At 45.6% G+C, this 18,398-nt stretch overlaps 6 protein-coding genes across 6 annotated transcripts; 1 reads left to right on the top strand and 5 right to left on the bottom strand. All coding sequences in view use genetic code 12, as the record gives it.

Moving 5' to 3' along the window:
- Window positions 1-201: 201 nt before the first annotated feature.
- LODBEIA_P30580 (uncharacterized protein) lies at window positions 202-4,535 on the bottom strand (the record flags this gene model as incomplete). Its single annotated transcript, XM_066973126.1, has 2 exons — window positions 202-4,440; window positions 4,521-4,535. The coding sequence occupies 2 exons, from the start codon at window positions 4,533-4,535 to the stop codon at window positions 202-204; spliced, it is 4,254 nt and encodes a 1,417-aa protein (XP_066829996.1).
- A 1,004-nt stretch (window positions 4,536-5,539) lies between these two features.
- On the bottom strand, window positions 5,540-6,379 carry LODBEIA_P30590 (40S ribosomal protein eS1; the record flags this gene model as incomplete). Its single annotated transcript, XM_066973127.1, has 2 exons — window positions 5,540-6,303; window positions 6,376-6,379. 2 exons carry the CDS (start codon window positions 6,377-6,379, stop codon window positions 5,540-5,542), a joined length of 768 nt encoding a protein of 255 aa, XP_066829997.1.
- Window positions 6,380-7,705: 1,326 nt separating this feature from the next.
- LODBEIA_P30600 (uncharacterized protein) lies at window positions 7,706-9,409 on the top strand (the record flags this gene model as incomplete). The annotated part of the gene is made up of 1 exon (XM_066973129.1): window positions 7,706-9,409. The coding sequence occupies one exon, from the start codon at window positions 7,706-7,708 to the stop codon at window positions 9,407-9,409; it is 1,704 nt and encodes a 567-aa protein (XP_066829998.1).
- Window positions 9,410-10,077: 668 nt separating this feature from the next.
- Window positions 10,078-12,417, bottom strand: LODBEIA_P30610 (uncharacterized protein; the record flags this gene model as incomplete). Its single annotated transcript, XM_066973130.1, has 1 exon — window positions 10,078-12,417. One exon carries the CDS (start codon window positions 12,415-12,417, stop codon window positions 10,078-10,080), a length of 2,340 nt encoding a protein of 779 aa, XP_066829999.1.
- Window positions 12,418-13,884: 1,467 nt separating this feature from the next.
- LODBEIA_P30620 (uncharacterized protein) lies at window positions 13,885-16,794 on the bottom strand (the record flags this gene model as incomplete). Its single annotated transcript, XM_066973131.1, has 1 exon — window positions 13,885-16,794. The coding sequence occupies one exon, from the start codon at window positions 16,792-16,794 to the stop codon at window positions 13,885-13,887; it is 2,910 nt and encodes a 969-aa protein (XP_066830000.1).
- A 279-nt stretch (window positions 16,795-17,073) lies between these two features.
- Window positions 17,074-18,318, bottom strand: LODBEIA_P30630 (uncharacterized protein; the record flags this gene model as incomplete). The annotated part of the gene is made up of 1 exon (XM_066973132.1): window positions 17,074-18,318. One exon carries the CDS (start codon window positions 18,316-18,318, stop codon window positions 17,074-17,076), a length of 1,245 nt encoding a protein of 414 aa, XP_066830001.1.
- Between the last annotated feature and the right edge of the window lie 80 nt (window positions 18,319-18,398).

Consider the following 18,398-nt stretch of genomic DNA (forward strand, 5'->3'; position numbering starts at 1 on the left):
GTTTATTTTTTCCCACCAAGATGTAAACAAAAATAAAAATTGATCCAGACTCGAATATACCAACCATGTACGAGTATACCAACGGCCTTGAGAGACGATTGAATTCCCAATCTACACACCAGTAACTTGAAGTATATATATTTGAAACAAATGAAATGTCAATGCTATTAAACTAAATAAAGAAAGGAACAAATTAATCAACTAATTAAAGTACTTTAGGTTTACAACTATTGCACCTTCACCAGCAGGCACAACGATATTCTCATTGACATTCATGTATTCTGCCAAGTGGAGAACGCCCTCGCCAACAGTTACACTCTTGCCAAAAGTGTGGTGTTCTCTCACAGTTAGCACAAGGTGGCCCGTTGTAGGCGATCTGAACGGAACACTTTCGTTCCATTTGCAAAGTCCCGTGGTTTTGTCGGCTTTGCAAGCTCTGGTCTTGATCAAGCTCTTGTCGTCTAAACCTGGTCCCCTCTTCAAGACAACCTTGACATCCAAAGAGCTAGGGGAGAAACCTTTCCCTTCAACAATAGTAAGTCTTCCTGGAATTCCGTCAATGCCGCTTGCGTCGGTGGCAGCACTAGAGCTTCTGTGGTGAGATTTCTCAAATACCGGCTTTTGTGGCGCTGGAAGAGGCTCCTCACGAATGTTGGGAGCAGCAACAACACTGGAAATTTCTGCATCCTGCGCTTTTCTAAACTCTCTCTCGTCGTCGGGGATATTTTCCTCTTCGGCAATGTTTTGCTTTCCGCCATTGTCACCTTCGTCTGCCTCGCTCTCTTTTTTGCTCTTGCTGGGGCTGGCCTTGCTGTTGGAAGTCTCACTTGGAGCGAGTGACTCACCATCCTTGTCCTTCTTGCCCTTTCTCTTGAACCCTTTCAAGAATGATTGTCCCTTGGTGAGACCATCGGCAGCTGCTCCAAGACCAGTGCCCACGGCGTCGGTGGCCAACTCTTGAATGTTTCCAACTGCCTTCATTGGGGCATCTGAAACATCCTTGAGGTTGATTGGAATCTTGGCCTTTGGATCCAATGGTGGTCTAATGTATTCTGGGAAGAAGGTGGCTCTCAAGTTGAGAGTTCCCTGGGTGTCGAGCTTGACCTTGAATGGAGTCGTGGTGAGCGCAGGGATAGCTGACAAGTCGAGGTTGGCTACACCGAGGAGCTCGTCATCGTGGGTAAGATCCCAATCGTACACTTCGAGGAGAAGAACCTCCCTTGATCTGGAGATCATGGGGAATTCAACGGCTTCGTTCCAAAGTGGGTCCAAGGTCTTCCGCTTCTTGTCTGTTCTGTAAATTTCGATACCATCAATCGTCACAACACAAAGTGGGTCGGACTTACCGTTGGTGTCAACAGACTTTAATCCCTCTGCACCGATAATCTCCAACTTGCACTTGCCAACGTCCAACACAGTATCCATGGGGGCCAATTTGGCAACCGAGGGAAAGTATTCCAATTGCACTTCAATACTATTGCGACCTCCGAGATTGAGCGTGATGGGTTCCAGGTAAGACTGTTCGTATATCGCAATTGTATCATAACTCTTTTCAAAAATGACATCCTTCTCAGAAACAACTTCAGCCTTTTTGGTAAGTCTAAAGATTAATTTCGAATTGGGCAAATCACGAATAAAAGTTTCTCCGAGCGACGGAGTCACTATCCTCTTGTTTTCCACTATTGGCGAAACGCCCGAAGGATGGGCGTGCTCGTCAAATAGGGTCTGCACATAAACGTCATTGCGGTCAAAATGACCGCTGAGCAAGTGCACTGCCATGTCACCGGCTCTGTACTTGACGGCATCGGCCAATTCGACATGAATCTTGGGTGGAGCAGCCATATTGTCTTCTTCGGTTTCAACCCATTCGTACTCTCCAGGGTTTTCCTTATACAATTTCTCCTCTTTCTCTTGCTGTTCCTTCTCCCTCTTTTCCTTCAACTTCTTCTGCTCTTTATATTCCTCTTCATTGTGGAGTTCGGACAAGGAATATGCTGGAATCGAGGGGAAGAACGACACCGAATAAAACAATGAACCCACGGGCTCGGACTCAAACAAAACGGGCTGCTCAATAATCTCTTCACTGCCATCGTAACCGAGCCAATAACCTTCGTCGTTTTTCCTCAAAAAATCTGAAATGTTGATGGCAGCGGTTCCCAAAGATCTGTCTTTACCCTCTGGCTCAGCATCCATTATTTGCAACAAGTAGTGCAGGTGAGGATTTGCAACTGGCAAGAAATAAACCGTATTCCACTGTGGATTGATTGTTTCGGCAAAAGTAACCGTTTTAGCACGCAATTTACCATTGAGAATGACTCTGACATATGGATCAACGTAACCAACACTTTCCAAATTTTTCAAACCCTTGGCGCCTCTCAAGTGTAATCTGATACCACCAATAGGGGCAGGCTTGATGAGTTTTGCGCTTGTCTCTTCATCAACTGCCAATGATTTCCAGCTGGCACTAACACTGATTTGAGGTGCAGGGGAATTGGGACTTAAAACAGGACACGTGAACCATTGCTGGCCTCGTCCACTTTCAAAGACAATATCTTGAAGGTTGACATCCAAATTGGCAACAATGGCATTATCAACAGTATCTCTAATCAAAATTTGAATCTCGGTTTCCGTTTGCTGGGTGATTAAACTTTCAAACGACTGCTCCCATGAAGGTTCATTCGTTTGTCTCAATTTACGGCACGACCTAACGAGCTCGCTATTGACATAGATTTCGGCGTATGGATTGAGCAATCCAATGACCGACTTGGAAATGTCCAAGTTTCTAGCTTCATGCAAGGTGATTTTCATAATGCCAACTTCTGAATCAGTAATTACTTCCTTTTGGCCGTCTTCCAACTCAATTGGTTGCATAACGGGGAACCACTTGATGTCGATATCCAATTTCCCGACAACCTTGCCTCCTTCCATGATATTCTTGGTGATTCCCTGAATATTGTCTTCTTGAAGCAATTCACTCAAGGGAAATTCACAGTTGCCAATCAACTGGTCATCTATTTTATCCTCAATCAAATTGTAGGCGTTGAAATTCAAAAAATTGCCCTCCAACTGATTCACAAGAATGTACTTTGTTTCCATGAAAATTGGATCATTGATGAGTTTTTTGGTTTTAGTCTTTTCGTCAATTGTTCCATTATTGGACACTTTAATTTGGACATAAGGGTTGAGACTTTTGGGCTTTGTAGTTGGTCCGGTTTTCAAATTCTTGCACGACTTGATTGTCACTGCTACAACTCCAATCGAGTCATTTGACTGGCCTTCCAAGAGTTCCTCAACATTAATGTCCAACGAATTTGGTGCATACAACATGGGTCTCAAAGTGGAGTGAATGATACCATTCACAAATTTGGACAAACCCGGGATAAAAGACATAATGTCCAAGCCAAAAGTGTCACCACCCACTGGTTTCAATGCATAGTCAATTGTAGGAGCTTCTAAAAACTGGATAGAAACCATTTTAACGTGAGGGAAATTCTTTGTGAGTCTCAACTTGACTTTCAATCTTCCCTTTATCGACATGTCTTCAACCAAAATCGGCAACGATTTAGTAATAAAGGCTTTTCCAACAGTAACTCCCAAGGCAACTTTGGGATCAATTTTTTTCTTAATCTCATTTTTGGTCATGTCATCAGTATCATTGGGGGTAAATGAGAAAGCCCAGTCCATTTCAATGATGTCGTGGCTCTTTTGCGTGTACGACTTGATCGAGTCGATCCGTGGTGCCTTGGAACCCAAGGTGAATTCATCCAACGACAACTTTTCGATACCAAAACCTGGTGCTTGGTCTTTAAGAATATCATTTGCAATAAACATGACGGTGTCGGAAAGGGCCGGCATATAGATGACCCAGAACTTGTCCAAGAATGAGTTCATCCACTCCATAGTTTCCAATTCCTTAACCAATCTGTTATTAGCTTTAACTCTTGCCATATCATCTCTAATGTTACGGTTAAATCTCCTAAATTCGCCTCGGTAAACCGAGTTGGTGAACAACAACACGAGGCCAAGTGACAAAATGCCTCCGCCTAGTCTTGCAATCAACCACGCGAAAAAGCAAGTGCCCAACATCAACGAAGTGTTCCAAAACCAATCGCCGTAAAAGTGGTCAACGATGTAAGCTTCGACATCCTTGACGTTTTTCAACAACTTTTTCTTATCCTGGTGGTCATCAAGATCCCAACCACCGACATTTTGCCAGGAGAACGTCGATTGAGCTCTAATACTGACCTTTGTGCGCGGCTTTTCACCTTCCGGTTTCGGTTGTCTTGCCAATTTACTTGGATCGGCACCTTGGTAGTTCAAGTCTGATCGGACCTGTTTGTTAAACTCTTTGACATTCTCGTGTCGATATGCTGGTTCCCTGGAATTGGTTCCGTTCGACTCCTTGGATGGCAATTTCGACAGCCTAGACAGCTTAGACAGCTGAAATAGATCAAGTTAGTAACCAATAACCGGAAAAACAACCCAATAGCAGAATTACACCGAGTGTGTGCTTAACATACACGACTATCAGACATATTGCCCACCTCAATTGACCTGCTGGGGATAGGAAAAAAGACGCTATGAGTCCCTCTCTTTTTTTTTCGTTCAAGAAAAGAAGAGCAATGGGGCCCGGCTATGTATTTGGTGGATTGGAGGGTTTTGTCGAGATGAAAGTTGAAATTCTGTTGCTAATTTTGTTGCTAAATTTTTCCCCCTTTTCCCTGGCTCGACTGTTTTTTATAAGCCCCTTGCAAGTTAGCAAGTTTTCTGTTGTAGTACTACGGGTTGAGAAATGGCGCCTATGCAAAAAGTTCGCAACCTAGAGATACAGCTGACACATTATCGTCTATCTCTTTCTTATGGCTCTACATCCTACAGAGTTGAGGCCGTAATTACAGGGCTCATGAAGTAGTATGTGTAAGTGTATTCGCTCCCTCTCTCTCTCTCGGTTTTAAAATTGCTCTTGCAAACAGACTGGCCCCATCGAGAGAAATTCGTATCAAAGTCATTCAAAATTCGACTTTACAACGCCAGCAATGTATATTTCAAAAAACATATAGGACCTAACAGTACATCCGCCCAAACTCAACCAAAGAAAACGCAGACTGACAACAGAGACTTGCTTGATGTATTTGATGCTCGGAGTCCGAATGCCTGTGGCCGACTCGATACTGGTTTATTCGCGGAATAGCCGTTTGATGTATTATTTTCAATCTGCTGCTTTGTGTCACGTTGCACGTGAAAGTCACGTGACTTCGAATCCAGGTGTGGGAAAATTGTTGTCTTTTTTTTTTTTTTTTTGGGAGGTATAACCTGGTGGGTGGTTCAATTCAAGCCAGAGACCAGAGGGATGAGAGACATGCTTTGATTGGCAAACAAGGGTACGGGGGCAGCACACTCGTTCAACACTCTTACAAGTATATAACCACGTCATTCATTCATCCCATCAATCAAGAGTAAACATAAACAAGAGTTTGCTAGGGGATCTCCAAAATTATTAACGTACACCTCTTATATATTTCACAAATTTCAAAAAAATTTATACAGATTCCAACACAACATCCTTAAAGCCACCAGAAACCTTCTTTCCCTTTTCTTCACCTGAACCCTCGCCGTGCAAAGCCAACAAGGCACCCAAGTCGAATTTAGGTTGTTTCAACAATTTGACTTTTCTAATGTGGACGTTTTGTAAAGGAAAGATGGTTTGAGTGGATTTTTCAATTTCCCTACCAATGACTTCTGGAATCAATTTAGAGGTTAATTGAGCCAAGGTGCAGTTTGAGACTTCTCTTTGCATAATCTCGGTCATCTTCTTTCTAACTTCTCTCAATTTAGATGATTGAGCATATGTGGTCTTTTTGATTTGGTTTGGTTGTCTCTTGGTGAAGGCAATAGCAAAGACTCTCAAAACATAGTCGTCAGCAGTCTTGACGGTAACGTTGGCCTCAACCAATGACTGCCACTTTCTAACCAATGATCTCAACTTGTCGGAGGTAAAGTCCAAACCGTGGAAGTTGGTCAACAATTTGTTACCTTGGACTTCGTCGACTCTCAACTTGATCTTTCTGAATGAGTGGTCTTCGGATCCTTGCAAGTCTGCCAAACAGACTTCGACAACTCTTCCCTTCAAACCGTCGGCGGCGTTGATCAAACCGGTACTTCTGTTGATAAGCGTCTTACCAACATCGGTTCTTTCGTAAGTGGATGGAGCTTTGATGTCGAACCAATCCTTCTTGGCAAAGGCATCGTAAGCCTTTCTCTTGCTAGCTCCTTTACGGGACAACTTCTTATTTTTACCTTGTGCTGTAAAGAGACATGAACAGTTAGTATGCTTGAGCTATGTCATAACGTCGTTTTTGAAGAATGGTCACATACCCATGGTCTATTGATGGTTGCTCGGTTGTGTATAGCTTGGTTGTACTGGAAAAAGTTCAATTCAATCTTTTTCACGGCTAGCTTTTCTTCAAATTTTCAGTGTATATTGAAGAGAGAGAACGACACTGTGGTTTAGTGTGGGTGTTTGGGTGCGTTTCTATAGTATATACAGAGCTACCAAATGACACACACATCACCCGACGCAGAGCACCACTACAAGTTACTCCCAGTAGAGCACAGCATAGCATCAAGAGATGCAACAATCTCAGACTCATTACCGTGTAAGGTCAATTGACCAAATGTCCTGGACTGTAGTTACAAGCTCTCATTGCGTTGGTGTTTGAGGGGGGGAAGGGGTGCCTGTGATTGAAAAAGCATCAAAGGTGGGCTTGCAAAATACAATAGGTTGTCACGTGACATAGGGCTACAGCCACCTTTTACAAAACGCAAACTATGGTGTGTAATTATGTTACCCTCGCTGTATCTCTTAGAAAGAGGTCCCACCAGTATCCTTGAGAGCGAATAGTTTGGTATACGGGCAAGCTACCCCTGGGTTCCAATACGCCTCTCAAATGATTGATCTTGCGAATCGGGCCCAAGATATGAGCGGAAGGTAGTTTTGTTCCAGCACTGTTTGATGACCTGACAGTTGCAAGTAACTCGATCCCTGAAGTTGAAACGGATTGAATTCGACTTTTGACCTGAGAGGCAAACTTCCCGTTCCGAAAATGTTTACCAAAGGCTTCTGCCGTGGATATTGGGATTGTAGAATACACCCACGTACAGACACAGGTGGATGAAGAGAGATGTCGGATAGAGGGACTCGATAGAGAGCTACTTAGGGATAATTTGAGTGGAGGAACGCTATAGGTTCAGACACTGAAGCTAATTGCGTCTGACACCGTTGGCAGGAGGTGTCGCAAATAGGCTCGAAGCATGGCAGACTGGCTGGCTGTCAAGTTGACGTAAAACGAAACTCTTGGAAAGTGGATATATCCCATATTCATTAGAATTCGCATCTCTTTTCCAGCACATTTGTTAACCCTCTTTCCTCTCCTCAAGCGTAGGTACATTTTACAGTCTCGATAACGTGGATTCCATTCGAAATGGAAACAAACACATCTCACTGATCCAAAATCCATAGATGTGACTCAATTGCGCCAAAGTCAATATCCGGTGTGTTCACGTTGTCCCACTGAGTCACATAAATATTAGTGCACACAGAAAAAAAGTTGAGATATCGCCAGAAATGCGAGACCAACGGTTAACACCTCAATAACACGTCAACAACACGTCAACACGGCAATAGGACGAGTCAGAACGTTCTATAATGCCCTCTCAAGAGATCGGGGTACCGATTCCTAATATACCGCATGCCGTGTCGGTGACATTGCCAACATGGGCTGCGACAGTTGGATATGAAGAAGGAGAAGAATGGGTGACCTCCAAGATGAACTCGGGATACCCCAGATTTTTTATACACACCACCATCAAACAACTCTGCAAAAAGATTCAAGACAAGTACGGACGCGAAGGGGAAGAGTGTTTGGTCTTCCCCAGCTACAAGGTAGCAAAGAGATGTCGAGAATTCATCAAGAAGAGATCGGGTGGGAAAATTAGAGTGCTTCAATTGAGCACAGCCGAACCGGTGACAGAAGCGGAAAAGTCCACTAAAGTCGGAACCAGCGTGGGCGTAACGTTTTTCCCCAAGCTGGATTTCCCTCTTGCCAAAAGCTACTGGCAGCATTCGGGAGAGGGCATCAGTTCGCGAATGGGGGAGTACATAAATAAGGAGTTGTTCACCGCACATAGAAGTGTCACCAAGCTGGAGTTGCAAGCGGAAAAAATCCAGTCTAGATCGCCATCGATCATTGCGTCCAGATCGAGCAACTCTGGCTCCAACGATGACGTAGAAAAGGAGTTTAACACATTCATTGAGCAGAAATTCGGACGTGTTTTGGATTTGAAATTCGCCAAGGAGGCCAAGAGAGCGTTGCGGAGAAGGATATGCGGGAAAGTCGACGTGAGCAGGAACCAGATTGAGGAGATTGAAAAGCTGAAAAGGGGGAAATATCTCAGTGAGTCGGACGTATACTTGTTTCCATCGGGAATGGCATCAATCTTTTGCGCCCATCACGCACTACTCAACTTGACTCCAGGCAAATCCGTCTGTTTTGGATTCCCCTATGTCGACACCCTAAATATATTGAGGAAGTTTGGGCCCGGTGTGCACTTTCTCGGGTTGGGAGACGATGAATCATTGGAGAAGTTGGAGAAGGATTTGGAAGGCGGCGGCTTATCGATCATGGCCTTGTTCTGCGAGTGCCCATCGAACCCTTTGTTGAAAACTCCAAACTTGAAGAAAATCAAGGAATTGGGGGACAAGTATGGGTTCGCCATTGTTGTCGACGAGACCGTGGGCAATTTCTTCAACATACGGGTATTGCCCTATGCGGACATGGTTGCCTCGTCCCTAACAAAAGTGTTTTCGGGAGACTCCAATGTTCTCGCGGGTTCGCTCGTGTTGAACCCGTTGTCGAAGTTTTACCCGAAACTAAAGAGGTTTTTCGATACTGAGTACGAGGATTTGTTATGGTGCGAAGATGCATTGTGGTTGGAGCGAAACTCAAGAGACTTTGTGGAGCGGGTGCACAGGATAGACCGGACTTCGGAAAAAGTGGTGGATTTGCTCAGTGCTTGCCCCAAAATATCGCAAGTCTACTACCCCAAGACGAGTCCCACCAGACATTACTACGACGAGATCAAGAATCAAGATGGCGGCTACGGCGGACTCATCTCTATCCTTTTCCATGACTCGAAAGACGCAATCAAATTCTTTGACGCGGTCGACCTCCACAAGGGACCGTCGCTTGGAACAAACTTCACCTTAGCGTGCCCCTACGCTATTCTCGCGCACTATCAAGAGCTCGACGAAATCCAGGAGTGGGGAGTGGATAGAAACTTGATCAGAATCAGCATAGGATTAGAAGAGGACGAAGACTTATTAAACAGGTTAGAAGTAGCACTAAATTAATGCGGAAATTTCACATGTTGACACGGTGCTGGTGGATCTGCAGGAAAACCATCGTAGCTCAACTCTACTGTTCCAACGTGCCAATAGTCCCTGTGGCTGTTGAAAAAATGCTGCCATCCTGAAATGTCCTGTTGGCACTCGTCGCGGTCCAATCCGCGAAGATCGTGCGTATACTCATCTTTTTTGGAAAAGCAGCCAGTGACGTAGACCCTAGCAGCGTCTTTCCCCACTAGGCCATGATATGCCCCCTGGGGGCCGTAGACGGATGGGTTAGCACTCACGTCGTAGACACTGCCGTTGATGGCGAGTAAGATCTGGCCGTGTCTTCCGTCGTACGTTGCCAACTCGGACAATGTCAATTGGAGATCACTTTCGAAAAGTTGGTGTTTGAGGAATCGCCAGTTCAAGTATTTGCCGTGGTATCCCCAGGTGGTATCTGAGGTGAACCAATACGACAACAATGCATTGAGGAGGAGAATGCCTCCAATAACGCGCAACGCGTCAATGAATCCGAATCCGAATCCAAGTCTGGATCTATTCATGTATTGAAAGTTTTGTCTATCTATATTACACCTTTCTTTCCTTTCCTTTGTCTTTTTTTTTTTTTTCTATTTTCTATTTCGCTAATTTTTTTTTTTATTTATTTATACATATCTACCGTCTATCTATTAGTTGAAAAAAATCTCGTCATTTACTTCATTCGTGCTGATGAAGTTTATTTGGTCGGCATCAGTGCTGATTAGATTACTCCAGAATTCGTCATTAATCGTGTTATACATGTTCTGGGACTCCAATGATATCAGCGGTAGTCTTGTTTCTCTAAAGAACTGCTCCTCTTTTGGTGGCCTGAGATCTTTAAAAGCCTGTTCCTCTTGTGGTGTCTTGGGCGGGTGGTTAGATTGTTGATATGCAGCGAAGGATAAGAGGTCCAACGGCTTTTCCATGTTGACCGGTTTGAGGTTTTGCGGGGTCTCGTTGTTTTTGTAAAGAAGCTCTTCGATCTGGGTGGCGTATGTTTGAGTGAATAGTTGCATGACCAAACGCGTCTTTTTGAGTAGGTGGTTGTCCGGGTGTTGAACGTGAGCTTGCTCGACTAACCGCACGACACGTTGAATGGTGACAACCGCGTCTCGTGGTACCATTTCCTTGTCTATATGTGAAGGTAACGACATCACAAGGTACCTCAACCGCAATAGCATTCCTCCCGTGTACATCACTCGAGAGCCAAATGCCAAGGGCATCTGGGCAACTTGGTCCAAGGATAGCTTTGTGTATTCGTTGAGGGCAGCAAGGCAGAATTTTGTGCAGCAGGAAATGGCCTTGACTGATCTAGCACTGAGCTTGGTGCTCTCCTGGTTGAAAATATGGTTCAAGTTTGGCTCGTGGAGGTAGGCTTCGACCGAGTAGTAATAGGACAGAAACGCGTGGTCGTCGTCCTTGATGCGTTTGCGCAACTCTGTCAAAGTATGGTGCAACTCGGCAATGATGTACAGCGAGGTCGACGTGCGCCTGTCATCCATGTCGGACGAGTGTATGATGTGGTGTATCTTCTCTAGCGCGGCGTTGATTCTCGCAAAGAGCGCCAACTTTCTGTATTTTTCAAACTGCGAGTTTTCAAGCATGGCGCAGCATTCTTCCACGTACGAGGTCCACTTGATGTATATTGACCTCCGCAAAATGAGACATATGCTCACTGTGTTGAAGTAGATGATCAACACCAACGACCGGTATTCTTCGTTTGTCTTTTGCTCCAAATCCTGCTTAACTGCGCCATCGGTGAATGAGTACATGGGCCTGGCAACGATGCCCAAGTCGTGCAACAACGACACGCAAACGGTGTTTAATAGATGGTACCTTCTCTGGCGAAACATTTCTGGCGAGTTGTAGTACAAGCTTAGCACTAAGATGCTTTTGATCAACTCGACAGACTTTGTGCCCACCACCATGACCTCGTCGCACACGGATCTGATGGCTTCGTTATCCAAGGCGAGCGCTTGGTCCGAGGGAACAGATGTGGGGTTCACGGTGTTGCTTGCAGACATCACGGCATTGAACAAGAACGGCTGTTGCATCCGCAACTGGTCAGCATTGAGGTCAGCTGGAATTTCAACCAAGGGAAGGAACGCGAAAATGCGTTCCCTATATAGCTTCAACCGGTGCTCGGCCTCACCTAGCGACAAGAGTCCCTTGGATACCAGATCTGGAAGCACTGTGTTTCGCAACAACCGGGCGCGCTTGTCTGCCAAGGAGTTGAGCTCCTGCGTCAAATATGTCAATTTTGAAGAGGACTCGGCCAAAATGCCAATTTCCTGTTCCAAATCCTGCTTTGAAATGAACGGCGGCGAGTCCATGCTCGACTCTGATCCAAATTGTTGCGAACCCGACATGCGTCCTCGTGATAGCTGCTGCTCCAATGCTCGTACTCTCTGCTTCAACTGCACGATTTCTTGGTCCTTGTTGCTTTCAAACACGGGCGAGGGCAACTGTGGGTGTATATAAGGCGGTGGACTGAAACTTGCCGGGTTCAAGTTACTTGGCACCGACGGCATAGTTGGGTTTCGAAAAGTCGGCATCGACAAGGGCGAAGGCGCAGCCACCGGAGTTGGCGACGACTCCTCTTTGATCCTTTCCGCTTCTTTCTTGCGAGCCTCCAATATTTCTGCCTTTTTTCTTCTTTTCCTCGTCTGGTTCAAGTCTATTTCGCATTTCCTATTGGCACTCAAGCACCTCACGCACGGGGCACTTGGATCTTTCGCATCTGAAGGTGTGCATTTGACTTTCAAGGAGTGACAGCTTTTGCAAGCGACCGATCGCCTGGTGATCTTGGCTTTCTTGTTGGCGCTATCTGATCCGTTTGGCGAGTGCTCGTCGTCGTCGTCCGATTCAAACGAATCCGAATGCTTATCCTGCTTGCCATTGGCGGCTTTGTTCCGCGTTTTAACCGATACCGGAGATACAGGACTGGGAGTAATTGAAGAGTCGTTGTTATTGACAGCTGACGACGACATTTAAGAATTCTGATGGGTCTTGAATTATTTTTATTTTTTTTTTTATATTCTTGAGGGGGGAGGGGGGGGGGATTAAGAAAGGGTGGATTCCTTGGTCAGCGGTGGTGAAGGGCGGAAAATAACCAGAAGAGCCAGGCTGGTGGTGGTGACGGGAAGGGGGGTGATAATGACTATGTACGGGATTATGAAGACACGGCTGATGTTCCAATATATGTGGAATTATGGGTCCTTGCAATGAGATCTTTATAAAGCGTGAAGCCCTTTACCAGTTGGGATTTCGATTGCTTCTCTCTCAGTCGTAATTTTTTTTTTCCTCTAACCGCACCAGCACCACCAGTACCATCAACAGAATCAACACCACCACCACGATCCACGCTGGCACTAGTACTACGAACACTACTAGTACCACTGCAACCCAGGGAGCTAATATTGCTAGTGTACGATGTAAGAACAAGAGGTCAGGCAGAATATGGTTAGGAGCAATGGACTTGGGAAAGTTAAAAAAAGAAAAAAAGACAAAACCAATGGTCAATGCTAGCTAGTAGCAGATGTATAGTTTCCAAGCTTCATATGATGAAGCAGGTTGGTTTTTTTTTTCTTCGCCTTCTTTCTTTTCTACAAGTTCTCCCTGAGTTGAGGAGTTACAGAAATATGTGACCAGAGGTTGGGCTAGGGCACAACCCAACTTGCCACGGGTTGATTTTTTTTGGCTTAGGGAGGTCCGTGAAATGAGGTTTCGGTAGGGTTAAAAGTGGATATAAGGCTAAAAGTGCATGGCTAAAAGGAATAGAGTTGGCCTAGTTTAGACGCCTGACTCATGGGAAATTCTTCCTATGCCAAAGTCAAAGTCAAAGTCGAAGCCAAGGTTAAGCCGGTAGGCAATCAAAAAACAAAAGCAAAAACTCTTTTCATCAGGCCATAATTTGGATGTGTCTCTTCCTCGTTCCCCGGCTCTGTTACTAACGTTTCTGAACATTTGGCTACTGGAACTCTGGTGGTAATAGCCTTGCGTTAGGAAAAGGGCTTGCACCTTCAGCCTCTAGCACTCTAGCACTCTAGCAGATGTATATACTCGCTGTACAGCGGCACCCAACGGAAAGGGAAGCTTGTTAGGCACACATTCTCAAACATGGCGAGTGGCGGGGACGTGGATCTGGCGGTTTCATATCTTTCCTTACCCAAAAGATCAAAAACGAAAATAGAGTAAAAAGGTGTGTGTTGTTGGACTTGAGTGCTTGCTAGTTGTTGATGCTACTACACTGGTGGGTTTATGGTTCCGGCCGAGCTAACCGATTCGTTTGTTCTACATATAGAGGCAAGGGACGGAAAAAGAAAAACGGAGGTGAGTTTGCTCAAACAGGCAGAGTCCAAATTTAATCGCAGACTATCGTTATCTCTCAACAAATATACGACAATAGAAGGAGAAGTAGAGTGTGTAGATTAAATACATTTACTATTACTATATGTTTAAGATTTGATACAACTTCCAACTGGAGCAGCTGGGGCAGCAGCTGGGGCAGCAGCAGCAGCACGATTATGCTGCATGTGGGATTGGACAAGATGACCAGCCGCTAAAGCCGAGGCTAGTGAGAGCTCGGCAGCCAAGACAGCACTAGCTACAATTTTAGCCAATTGTTGGGCATTGGCACCGGGTTGGGAAGGATGAGGACCCCTGACTCCAAGGAGTTCCAACATCGCGCCCTGAGGATCCAAAATAGTGCCTCCGCCAATGGTTCCCACTTCGATCGAGGGCATCGACACCGAGATTATCAACTCGCCGTTGCTTCCCTTGTCCATCAAAGTGATACAGTTGGCCGATTCGACTGTCTGGGCAGGATCCTGCCCACAAGCAAGAAACACGGCAGCCACCAAGTTGGCGGCGTGCGCGTTAAAACCTCCAATAGACCCTGCCATCGCTGAACCTATCAAGTTCTTCAGCACATTCAACTCGATGAGTGCATCCACGTTGGACTTTAACACTTTTTCCACAACCTCGCCGCTTATTCTGGCTTCTGCAACCACCAGCTTACCACGGCCATTGATCCAGTTGATGGCAGCTGGTTTCTTGTCACTGCAGTAGTTCCCACTAACGGATATCACGCGCATGTCTTCAAAGCCTAGTTTCTCCACCATGTATTTCAAGCAGTACTCGACACCTTTACTGATCATGTTCATCCCCATGGCGTCACCAGTGGTGGTCCTGAATCTTATGAACAAGAGAGTACCCGCGAGCTGGGTTTGGATATGCTGTAACCGGGCAAACCTACTGGTGGAGTTGAAGGCCTTTTTCATCTCTTCCTGTCCTGCATCGGAGTCGATCCAGATCTTGGCCTCACCGGCTCTCTTTAACGTGGAAAACTTGACACAGGGACCACGCGTCATTCCGTCTCTCGTCAATACCGTCAGGACTCCGCCGCCGGAATTGATGGCCTTGCATCCTCGCATCGTCGAGGCAACTAAGCAACCTTCAGTTGTGGCCATTGGGATATAGTATTCTTTGCCATCAACAATCAAAGGTCCCGCGACACCAACGGGGAGAGGCATGAAACCGACAACATTCTCGCAACAAGCGCCAAACACTTTGTCGTAGTCATAGGACAAGTAAGGGAGTCTGTCGAGTGGGGAATCAGCCAACTTGGAAATGGCTTTACGACGAACAGCAACCGCCCTATGGTTATTGGCCAAGTGTTTTTCCAACGCGTAAAGGGGCAATTTGCCACTAACGACAAGAGACGACAATTCGTCGTCATCAAGAACGGCGACTTTCCCGTTTGGCACACCGTTGGTATGTTTTTTCGGCACCGTTTTAGATTTGGCCGAGGAGGAGTCAGAGGAGGCAGTAGCACCAGCACCGGCACCAGCACCAGCACCAGCAGCACCGGCACCAGCAGCTGGTTGTGATTGTTCTTGTTTGAGATTGGTTTTCGATTTTTCATTGGCAAGGAGCTTTTGCGTGGCAGTGACTTGATATCTAGATGCATTGAGAAAGTAAATGTTTGAAACAATGGAGACACCGAATCCGAAAAGGAGAAACTTTGAAATCAAACTATCCTTGATGGCGTCGCTGACTTTTTTGAGAATCACGTAGATGAAATCCTCCACCTGTGAGGAAAAGCCATGAACGTAGAATCTCGTTGGTAAAACCGTCAAAACTGTACCATGGCGGCCAACTGGCACTTTTTGCAAAAGAACATCAGTGGTGGTGAAATTTCCCTCCAACCAAGATCTTCCGAGCCAAAAGACGTGGAAAGCAATGAAACCCACGCACATGACAACTTTGAACGACAAGATTGAATAGTCAGAAAAGAAATTCTTTTCGTTGGGGTGCTCAATCGCCGATGACTGTTCTGCGACCTTGGCAGCAACGAGCGCGGAAACGCCTTCCTCTTCCAAAGCGGCTTTCAAGTCTTCGGTTCTTCTTGCGCGGTTGATTTCAATCTTCAATCCCAAGATGGCTGCGAAAAAAGTGTGAACCAAAATCAAGTCAAATGACAAGATAAAAGCGCCGAGGATGCAAAAGTTTCTCAAGCTTGTAAGGTGGCTCGCGTACGCGGCACATGCGCCTAATGCTGCAATCACAACAACGTGGTCTCTAAACATGCTCAATGTGTGCGACGAGATGGCTTGCGAGACAATGTTTGGCACATCCTCGGGAGAGACCGTTGAAGCTCTCAGCACAATTGTTGCAATGGAAACCTTGTGCTTGAACCCAATCACGGCCACCAAAAATGGAATACCCTCTGACAAACTCAATAACGAGACTTTTAGACCAAGCTTATTCGACAAGAGCAACGCAAACAAGAACGCAAACGTCGACGAGACCAACGTCGAGAATGCAAGCCAGAATTTCGACCCGAGTTGTCTCATATCAATAAACACCTTGATCAAGGTGTACCACATGGCGATGTAGGCAACAATGATCAACATAATGTCAAAGTTGTCCGCCTTTTTGATCGACTCTTGCACTTTGTAAAACCCGCGCCTGATGTAGTCATAGTACTTCATGTGCCCACCAGTCATCTTCCAAGTCTCACCATCAATGGTGATGGTGTTTAAATCGTCCCCATCAACCACAAGTATCTGCTCATTGCCCTCCTGGTATATAGAGTTGGGCACTTTTGGCACCGTGTGGAAGCTCCTGAACCTTATAGGCACCACCGTTATATGCTGTGCCTGCGGTTCCTCAATCTCTTTTTCAATTGGTACCCAGTCCTGCGACGGGCTTGCGGAGTGATAGTAGGTGATACCATCGCTCTGCGGCAAATATTCGTCGACAATTGACAAGTACGCAATCGAGGCAAGTAACGCGGGAACGACAAGAAAGTGGATAGGCCTAGTAGCTGCCGTTTTGGCAATTGCCCCAGTGACCTTAGACATGGCGTTGACTGGGCTTGCAATGGTGGAATAAGAGTAGAAAGAATAGAAAAAAAAGTGAGCTTCGTATAGACCTGAAATTTTTCTTCATTTTACGAGTTGCAAAAAAAACATAAAAAAAAAAAAGAGTATCAAATAAAACAAACCAACGCGGTTGGTGGACCATGTTCGTTCAAGGTCAAACTCTAGAAACGTGTTATTAAAAGAATGTCAACTTATGATAAAATGGAGCAACAAGAACAACCAAAACCATCAAAAATAATTCTTTTTTTTTTTTTTTTTCTACTTTATTGAAACCAATTTTATGTCAAAAGTCAATTCGGAGTTGGGTGGAATTCCTGGCAATGCTTGGGAGCCGTAGCCCATCTTTGCTGGGATGACGACTCTTCTTTCGCCGCCAACACTCATTCCTGCAACGCCGAGATCGAACCCTTTTATGCATTCGCCTTTGCCTAGTTTAAAGACAAAGGGCTTGCCCGAGGTGTTTTTGTCAAAGACCGAGCCGTTTTTCAATTTTCCAATGTATCTGATGCCGACTTTGTTTCCCGACTTGGCCTCTGGGCCAGAGCCTTGTTTCCTGTCCTCGGTGACAACGCCGCCCAACAATGTTTTAGTGGGGAACTTTTTGTCTTTCTTGTCTTTCTTGTCGGCCTTGTTCTTGTTGTCAACCAAGGTTGAGCCTGTTGGACCTTGCTCCAAGTCCTTGGTGAATTGCACGGTTTTTTCCTTTTGCGCTTGCTTGGCCTTTTTCGACTTTTTCGTCTCCTTTGGCTCTTCTTCAGGTGCAGCTCTTTTCTTTTCGTTTTCTTCAACGATCTCCTCGATTTTACCCGGTTCAGCGGACTCTTCTTTGGCTTGGTCGTACTCATCGATGATTTCGTCATCATCGGGGGCCATGTCGTACTCGTCATCGTCGTACTCATCGTCGTACTCGTCGTCGTATTCGTCATCAAGGTCCGAGTCGTCGTCTGGGTGAACAACGTAATTACCGGTCAAGTGAATTGGATAAGATCCAGTCACAACAAAGTACACTTCCTCGTGAGGGGTGATTGTGAGGTCGAGGGTTTGTTGGTATTGGGTTTTTGGGGACAAGGTACAAACGACAAATTCTTCAACATCGTCATCATCATCATCATCATCATCATCTTCGTCATCATCGTCTTCGTCCTCATCACTGTCATCTTCCTCTTCATCGTCTTTTTCTTCTTCGTCGTCTTCGTCGTCTTCCTCTTCAACTTTTCCATTCGTCTTTTCGACTTCGGCCTCCTTGACTTCGTCCAATTCGTCATCTTCGTCATCTTCGTCATCTTCGTCATCGTCAGCTTCCTCTGCCTCTTCCTCATCATCACCTGCGGCCTTCTTCAAGATCCTCAACGTGGATGGCTCATCTTCTTTATCGACTGCCTCTGGGTCCAATGCAGCTAAGCTAATTCTAACGGTGACCGGATAGTCGTATTCAATAGCCGGGACGGGTTGATATGGCCTCAAGGCTAAGTTATAGGTGGAAATTGGTGTTAAACTCGACATGGCTTGGTGAAAGTGAAAATAGTGATAGTTTCAACCTCTTCCGCGATGAGATGGAATCTTATAGAAAGTTCGTAGTTAGA

This window comes from Lodderomyces beijingensis, assembly GCF_963989305.1.
Source record: "Lodderomyces beijingensis strain CBS 14171 genome assembly, chromosome: 3".
NCBI lineage: Eukaryota > Fungi > Ascomycota > Pichiomycetes > Serinales > Debaryomycetaceae > Lodderomyces > Lodderomyces beijingensis.